This window comes from Asparagus officinalis, chromosome 5 (genome assembly GCF_001876935.1).
Source record: "Asparagus officinalis chromosome 5, Aspof.V1, whole genome shotgun sequence".
NCBI classification, from domain to species: domain Eukaryota; kingdom Viridiplantae; phylum Streptophyta; class Magnoliopsida; order Asparagales; family Asparagaceae; genus Asparagus; species Asparagus officinalis.
In genome coordinates this window covers 104,400,936-104,410,097 of record NC_033798.1, presented here as the reverse complement: position 1 = coordinate 104,410,097, position 9,162 = coordinate 104,400,936, and the positions used below count along the sequence as shown (strand labels likewise).

The 9,162-nt window shown below is 38.8% G+C and overlaps 1 protein-coding gene across 1 annotated transcript in view; it reads left to right on the top strand.

The window, feature by feature from the left end:
• Positions 1-864, top strand: part of LOC109840481 (mitogen-activated protein kinase kinase 4) — a 2,802-nt gene extending 1,938 nt beyond the window's left edge. Inside the window, exons 2-3 of the mRNA XM_020409150.1 lie at positions 1-598; positions 683-864. Of these exons, the coding sequence (XP_020264739.1) occupies positions 1-561 (561 nt within the window). The 3' untranslated portion in view covers positions 562-598; positions 683-864. The remainder of the gene's footprint in view (positions 599-682) is intronic.

The following is a 9,162-nucleotide window of genomic DNA, read 5'->3' as shown; positions in this document are numbered from 1 at the left end:
GAGAACCGCCGCATCGAGAGCGAGCCCTTCCTCTCCCACGTCGCCGGCCAGGTCCTCCAGGGCCTCGCCTACCTCCACAGCCGGAAGATCGTCCACCGCGACATCAAGCCGTCCAACCTCCTCATCAACAGCCAGAAGCAGGTCAAGATCGCTGACTTCGGGGTCGGGAGGATCCTGGCCCAGACCATGGATCCTTGCAATTCCTCGGTGGGCACCGTCTCCTACATGAGCCCCGAGAGGATCAACACGGATCTCAATGACGGGGCTTACAACGGGTACGCCGACGACATCTGGAGCTTCGGGCTGAGCGTGCTCGAGTTCTACCTGGGCAAGTTCCCCTTTGGGGAGAACTTGAGAGGGCAGGGGGACTGGGCCAGCTTGATGTGCGCCATCTGCTTCTCGAACCCGCCGCAGGCGCCGGCGACTGCTTCGAGGGAGTTCAGGAGTTTCATTGCCTGCTGCCTGCAGAAGGAGCCCGATAGGAGATTGAGCGCCGTGCAGCTGCTTCAGCACCCGTTCATCACGAGGTCGACTCAGACGTCGGGATCGACGTCGGTCTAGAATCGCGAGGTTGATGGCGGATGGCGAGCGATGGAAGGTTTGGTTTTGACGTTTCATTGTTGTTGTTTGTTGTTTGTTGTTTGTTTTACTTACAAATGGTTAATGAATGTGATGGTATTAGATTATTTGGCTGGCTTGCTTGCTTGAGATGTTGAAAACCCAGCCGGGGATTCGACGGTGGAAGGAGGAGGATTGAGGAGGAAATTTGGTATAAAACCTGTTTTTATAATTGAAATTAGACGCGGCCCCATTTGTCCCCTTTCCCTGAATAATGATATTTATGGGCTCTGTTCCTCTTTTACTGTTCTTCCTCTTTTATATGTTTTTTTTTTTTTTGTTGCTCCCTTTCTTTTTTCAATTTTCAATGAATGAATGATTTGATGATGAAAAGAAGCCAATGTTTCAGAGGGATGGGCAGGACTTGTCTTCTGCTGCTGTACTAAAGTGATTGATGGAAGAAATATGCCCCCCCTTTTGTTTGTTTACTCTCTATCAATCACGCGTTGATAATGCTTTTGAAAGCTTCACCGGGTCAGAATTATTTCCTCTCTCTCTCCCTCTCTCTCTTTTCAAGCGTGGTGAGAGGAGCGCAAATGGAAAAGGGGATCAATACCTTGAAGTGAAGCCCTTTTCTTCTTCTTCTCTCTCTCTCTCTCTTCGCCTCTACTTTATCGCTGGAGATCTTTCATTTCTTTCCATTTTCATGTGCTTGCCTTTGTCCCCGTTTCCCTTTATGGGTGTGAGAATCGGAGATGGGTTTTAGACTTCCGTACTGGGGTTTGCTTAGATTTTGCTTTGGTTGGTTGTGAGCTTGCCCCCATAAATGCTTAGGTGGTAAACCTTAGCATTGGGCCAAAGCCCAAAAACAAAAAAAAAGAAAAAGAAGAGGAACTTCCTTTAATAGAAAGAGAGAGAAAATGGATAGAGTTCGTAATAACACGAAAGAAGAAAGGAGCGCGACAGTGGATTCAGCCCTCCATTAATGGATATACATGTGATAGAAAAGGTGGAAGAGGAGAGAGAGAGAGCAGAGAGACGGGGAGGCGGGCGGAGACTCTGCTGCCTCTGCTACTGCTGTGCAGCAGCAGCTTCGGCGAGTGGAAGAGGAGGGGCATTTTGGGAAAAAAAAAGCAAAATGCACAGTGAGCATTGCGTGCTTCTCTCTCTTCAGAGAAGGGGCTCTGACAGAGGCGCAGAGATGCAGCACTCTCTCTCTCTCTCTTGTTCATCGGGGCTCTGACATTGCCAGCTGATGATTTGGATGCACACTTATAATTAATTGGGAATGTTTATTGCTAATACGGGGTCTAACTACAAAGCTATAGCTTTACGGGGTTGATGAGATGACGGTGTTGATGTGCTATTTTGGGAATCCTGGAAAGGGTTTCCAGCTTTCTGAAGATGGAAACGTATAGCGTCAGATTTTTGCTAGCAGCGGTGCTACTCTGTTTATTTAAAAAAAAAAAAATTTACCTCTTTGAATTTTAAAAAAGAAAAAACTCTTTGGGGCTGTTTGGTTACTTTCCTTCACTTTCCATAGATGATTTTCCTTCACTTTCTTGTGTTTCCTTCACTTTCCTAAAAAATTTTTCTTGTGTTTGTTTCGCCCAAAAATATGTAGTGAAAGTACTTTACATCATTTTCTATTGTTTGGTTCAACTTGAAAAAAGAAGAAAATATGTAGTGAAAGTACTTTACATCATTTTCTGGTGTTTGGTTTAAACTAAAAAATTAAGAAAACTTGCTTGTGGTCACCATGGTAAGATTACCACCCAACATAATAGTTGTGCTCAGAAAAGGCCATTATTTCATTATCTGCCTTGCCATAAAGTTTATAAAGCAATGTTGGCTGCAATATATTACCCCGCCAATATATTGCCCCGCCAATATACTGTTGCTATAAACTTTGGCTGCATATCTTAAAAATAGCCCATCATCATAACACAAAATATGCAACACAACCAAAGGCCAACCAAGAGCTGAAACCAAGGCTGAGAGCAAGTTGAAACCATCACATTAATCACAAATATGGATCCTTCGAACCAACACAACAAAGAGCTGAAACCAAGGCCAAGTGGAACACAAATTCAGACTCAGCAAAAGCCAACACAACAATTTAGCTCCATAGACCAAGCAACTGAAACCAAAGGCCAGCTTCTAACTTGGATCATCAACATGGAAACAACAAACCAAACAACCAACATGGAAACAGCAAACCAACACAAGCAAGACATGAAACCAAGGCCGAGAGAACACTGTCAGACTCACCAAAAGCCAACCAAGGCCAACATGGAAACAGCAAACCAACACAACCAACATGGAAACAACAAACCGAGAGAACAAATTCAGACTCACCAAAAGCCAACCAAGGCCAACATGGAAACAGCAAACCAACACAACCAAGAGATGAAACCAAGGCCGAGAGAACAAATTCAGACTCACCAAAAGCCAACCAAGGCCAACATGGAAACAGCAAACCAACACAACCAAGAGATGAAACCAAGGCCGAGAGAACAAATTCAGACTCACCAAAAGCCAACCAAGGCCAGCATGGAAACAACAAACCAACACAACCAACAAGGAAACAACAAACCAACACAACCAAGAGATGAAACCAAGGCCGAGAGAACAAATTCAGACTCACCAAAAGCCAACCAAGGCCAGCATGGAAACAGCAAACCAACACAACCAACATGGAAACAACAAAGCTAGTTCAACTGGACATGAATCTGAAACATGGAAACAGCAAACCAAGGCCAAGTGGAACACAAATTCAGACTCGCCAATATTAATATCATCTTCATTAGCAACAAACCAAACAACCAACATGGAACCCCACTTGTAAACCTGTCAAACAACCACAGGCCAACACAACCACGGAAGCTGCACAAAAACTGAGCTCAAAAGGGCCAAACAAGCCAAGATGGAAAGCAAACCAAAGCTCATAAGAAAGTATAGAAAATGTGCTCAGAAAAGGCTCTTTTCTTCATTATACAATTGAATCTTTTTTTTAAATTAAATGAACATGCTTTTAATCACAAATTAAAGAGAGAATACCTTGAAATAAGGATAGTATAGAGGGTTGCTAAGGATCTCCTGTGGAACTTCATTCCGTGCTTGTCTTAAAAAGCGTGGTCGTATGTGGCAAATAGCTTCTAACACTTTGTTGAAATACCTACTCACAGTCTCGCCAGATCTAATGAAATGTGACCTAATACTTCGATTTTTAGTTTTATGCCCCAAAATATTCAAAGTCATAGCAAGTTGCTCCTCCACTGTAACATGTCTTGAGTCTCGTAATAAATCGTTGCTCCTCAATATCTCTGCAAGCTTCATAAAAGCACCACTTCGCATTCTAACATAGTTGACACAACTATCACTAAATCCATTATATATGCGATCCAGGTGTTGTTTTCTATTTTGATATTGTATTATTTTCTCTTCACTAGGACCTGCACGTATAGATCTACGTCTACTTTGCATTCTCCTCATGAATACCATAACCATAACCAAGACAGATAGTACAGCACCGAACACATATTAACTACGGTTTCTTCATCGAGATCACCATCCATCTAAAATACAAACGTCATATTAAAGCAGATAGTAACAGTAAATGAAGATGGTTGTCTAATTATATTGCTAAGGTCCTACTTGCAAAATAAAAACATGTGTTGATTGAGGCATTAAAAGAGACGAGCTTTCATGATTTTGTCACACGTAATCATAAGTATCCTAACCAGACTACACTACTCAATTTCCCATGATATATCCATTTAACCATATATATCATAATATGATATACCATTTCATATTTGACAAGTTCAAGATGTGCATAACATGATTTGAATATCAAGATACCAAATAACAAGATACCAAACAAAGAAATCAAACAAATGATCAGGTCTATCTATCCATCACATAATTCACAAATCAACATGGTAGATGTTCCTTTGCAAAACTTAATTTCCCACACCCTTCAAAGTATGTCAGGTATCATTTTTTCCTTTTCTTAACGAAATCAATAAGTAAGTGTGAGTCCCTGTTCTTCTTTTCCCCTTTTCTTTACATGACAGAGATATGGTAATGATCTTATTGATCTTAAACCTGATATGATCTCCGAACCCGAGCAAAGATCCTGAACTAAAACCCTAGCTCAAAAATATACTTGGGTTTAGGGTTTTTTACCTGAGTAGCGCCCAATTTTCTCAAGAACAGCGATCGTCAGGCCAAATCCCCAAATCAACCAGGCGATCGAGAGCTGAATCGTCAGGCCAAATCGTCAGGCCAAAACCTCAAGAACAGCGATCGAGAGCTGAATCGTCAGGCCAAATCGTCAGGCCAAAACCTCAAGAACAGCGATCGAGAGCTGAAGGAGCAAACAGTCGTGCGAAGAGCAGGTGGCGGGAGAAGATGGAGGGAAGGAACGGCGCGGTGATCAGAAACCTAGGGTGAAAGGGGAGGGGAGGGGGGGAAACGAGATTTGATCACTTTCCACCAAAATCGGGGTTTTTGGAACGGAAATGATCTTTCAGCAAATCGCCACTTTCAGCCCCATTTTCATTCGCCGCTCAAAACGAACCAAACAACCGTAAATGAAGAAAACTGACAGTTTTTTCGTCGTCAGTTTTCAAAACAGCCCCTTTACGACACTTTCAGCTCAAATTTGAGCGAAACAAACAGCCCCTTTATGGAATTTGAGCAGGGGTGAAGATGAATTGAATGTTTAGATGCTTTGTAGAAAGTTCACTTTGTAATAACTACTGTTTAATATAACAGTATCGGGATGATTGCGATTCATTCTTCATGCACCTAACATAATATATATATTAGGCAACTTAGTTCGACTTTTTCACTCAAGATGAATTAAAGTTTTATTTTTAAATGATAGCTAGAAGGTTATGATCAGACATCGATTTCTCCATCATTTATCCACGGCGGAGAGAATCCGAATCTTCGAAGAGATCTATGTGAAACACTAGTTCTTGTGGAGATCAGTTAGGGGCTCTTTGGTTCCTTTTTTTTGGGTGGTAAAAGTGAGGAAAGCTGCCAAAAATGTCAGCTTTTTGGCAGCTTTCCCCTAAAATCACCCCTTAAAAAAGTGATTTTGGGGGAAAACTGTCAAAAAACTGACATTTTTTACAGCTTTCTTCTCTTTTACCACCCAAAAAAACCTATCCAAACAGCTTAGTGTTCTTACGAGGAGAAAGATACTTTAGCTATGGGCTTTTTGGAAAATGCATGTGTAGAAGATGTTCATAAATAAAAGTTCGTGTGTAGAAGATGCGGACGTAGGGATAGATAGGTTCAGTGTTAGATTTGGATCAGGAGTGGAAATCCTTGTAGAGAATCAATTTTATGATGATGACGTGTCATCTAAAGCACGAGAAAGGGAGATCTCGAGTTATTTGATCAAAAGTTAGGCTGGAAACTTTGAATCGTTTTCCGAAGCATTGGTGCCAAATTCCCCGCTAACTATAAGACAATTTCTAAGAGTGAATTGGTGTTACTCATCTCTATTCTTACTATTTTATTTTTGAACTGGTATGCGAGATTTTTATTTCAAGCTTACTTACTACCAGAGTAAAATAGAATTCACGTCATCAAGTACGTATCATAATCCTAACACGGTCTATTGATACATAATGCTATTTTAGGCTTAGCGGCCTATAGTTATTTGGGTTCAAAGTCCAACTATTTTATGAAACTAAAAAGGTGACGCTACAAATTTAAGGTTTTCTTGTAACTATAGGTTGTTAGCTTCCGGGGTCACATTTGTTTTTTTATCTTGGGAGTAGGAGGTATTGTAATCCTCGGACCATAGTATCAGGACTGTGTTATCCTAAAACTATTTTAGTCCAACACAATGTTTGTTTTCACATGGACTTACATTCAGACTAACTTAAAATAATCCAAACTAGCGTTTGGTTTTAGAGAGATTATGAACGTTCTGACTAATATCACGACCAAAATGACTTTTTAACTGTCAACTGAACTAATATTGTATTAATACACATATACATTTAGGAAAAAAAAAAAGTCGAAAATTGGGCATGATCTTGTCGAAAAATTGGATTTACTGTCCTATACGTGTCACGGTACAAGAAACTACATATCTATTTAGGAAAAATAAGTTGCAACAAACCACAACATATAACTAAACACGAAATCCTTCCATTAAATGTATCAAAATAATACTTTCACATAAAAGGGTTCTTTTCCATATTAGTCTCCCAAATCTTTCATAACTGAAATTGGTGGTGTTTTGAAATTACACCATCTACTAAGTTAAAAAAAAATGCATTAACTTGATAAGGTTATCAAATATTCTTATCATTTTATTGTCCATTCACATCACATATTTTGTGTACTCACTCTCTGAAGTTTGATTGTGTCAGTCGAGATATTTAAAGCACGCGCTTCGATCTCTACAATAAAGCGTTACACGTAGCTTGAGGTATACACGTGTGCACGAGATTTAAAACACATGTCTCAATCGGTATAATATAGTGCTAGTAGTAGTTTTGAGGTATGCATATGTCCACGGAGGCAACCATGACATTTTAGCCGAGCTTCGAATTAGAAAGATTTCTTAATTAAGCGAACCCGGGAGAAAAGAACTACTGACACCAATCATTAATCAATACCATTAACTTCTGTTATTATTAGCTTAATAAAAGTCCATCCACAAAGCAGCAACACGCATTCGGTCTCGGAGTAAAGATGGCAACTATTTCTTTTTTTGGCCCGGGGAAGAGATGCTCATGGAAAAATAAACGTGTGGGTTGCGCTGGAAGAATAAGAAAGAGAGTAAAGTTTTCCCAAAATCCTATTCTCCTCAAGGTGATTAGTGCCCGGATTATAAAGGTGAGGGCGGGGCGGGCTTAAATTAGTCTCCCTTTTTGGTATTACGCAGTCCCACTTTAAATAATTTAGGCCCAATAAAAAAAATATGAGATTAAAAAGGTGGGTTTAGACTACTTTAAAATATTATTCTCGCCATCATAAAAACAAAGATGGAGTTGGAGACCAGGACGACTCTCCTTCAAACTAATGAATATCATGTAAAACTTGTATTTTTAAAGAAATCGTTGCGGAATGGTTCTTCATAGTTTCCCGATTAATTATTGCTCTAGATAAATCATCAAAACTTAATAATGATCAAAAGAGACGTTATTATTGCACTACTTAAATCATTTAAAATTTAATAATGAGCCAAAGATTTCATCATTCTTATATTATGTCACCGTCATGATTATCTATAAATGCGTCATGTCAGATTATGCATGCCACTCTAGAATAAATCTTAGACCGATAGACGCAATCTGAATAGCAAAATCTATGTATTACTTTCCTGAATTCGTTTGTAATAATTAAAAAAATAATGTATTTAAACATTTTCCTAAAAACTTTGCAACTTTATTGTGCACGTTTAGGCTGAACTAAAGGAAGGCAAGGGCTATAAGAACTCTACATAGGCAGTCACTTCACAAAGACTTTCGAGGTTGAAGAACTGTTGAGGGCTGGACTATTTCTTGAAGAATGACACTTGTAAAATTAAAAACAAAAGTAAACTCTTTTGATGCAAGATTTCAAGGAGGAGAGCTTCGAAGAAAGGAAGAGGAAGTTGAGAAGAGGGAGAGAGTATGGATGCGACATTTTGATTGAAGAAAAAGAAATACAAAAAGGGAAGAGTTAGGGTCGGCGTTGTCACACTAATCCTTTTCTATTGCCAACTTTTCTTATATTCCTCTTCTTTTATTATAAGATAGATTTATACATGCATTTATATATTCTAATGGGTCTCTTTCTTCCTTTTTTGCTTGTTTATATATCCGATTAGGTGCAAGATTAGATAGCTCTTAGTGTGGCACTTTCATAGTACTATTAGATGTTGTTTTGTTAAGGAGTAAATGAGCTTTCACTTGTATCACCTCAGAAATCTATCTTGTTTATTATTCCGTAGGGCGTTTCTAATTTTAGTATTACGTTGAAAGGACGCTCAAGGTCTATGATATTTTAATTCCTTCTCATATATTTGTCAATTGAACAAGCTCATAGGTAGTAGTGTAGGTTTTTTTTTTATTCTGCTAGAAACCGACTTAAAAATAGGGTAATTATAGAGATCCACATTTTATTCTTAATTTATACATAAACCACTTTTAAAGTTGATTTTTTTTTTTTTTTGCATTCCATCACACCCTAGTCAAATTCTTCACTTAGGGGCTGTTTGGTTGTCATCGATTTCACTTTTATACTTTTCTTTGTTTGTTTTTTATTCCATTGGAATCATAAATTGCTTGTTTGGTTTGCAAATATAACTTTAATTGTTTATTTGGAAAGTGTAAAAAGTGGTCCCTACTCAAATGATCATATTAGTTAGAATTATTTTTATTATTTTTTCCTAACTTCAATGTCAGATTTCTCCTAAAGTCATGTCTTTTTTTATGAAATCACTTTACAAGCCACATCAGCATATAAAATCACTTTACACTATTTTCACAACTACAAACAAACAATTAAAAGTGATGAAAGCTGACATTGGGACCCATTTTTTTACACTTTCCATCCTTTTACATGGTAAAAACATACAACCAAACA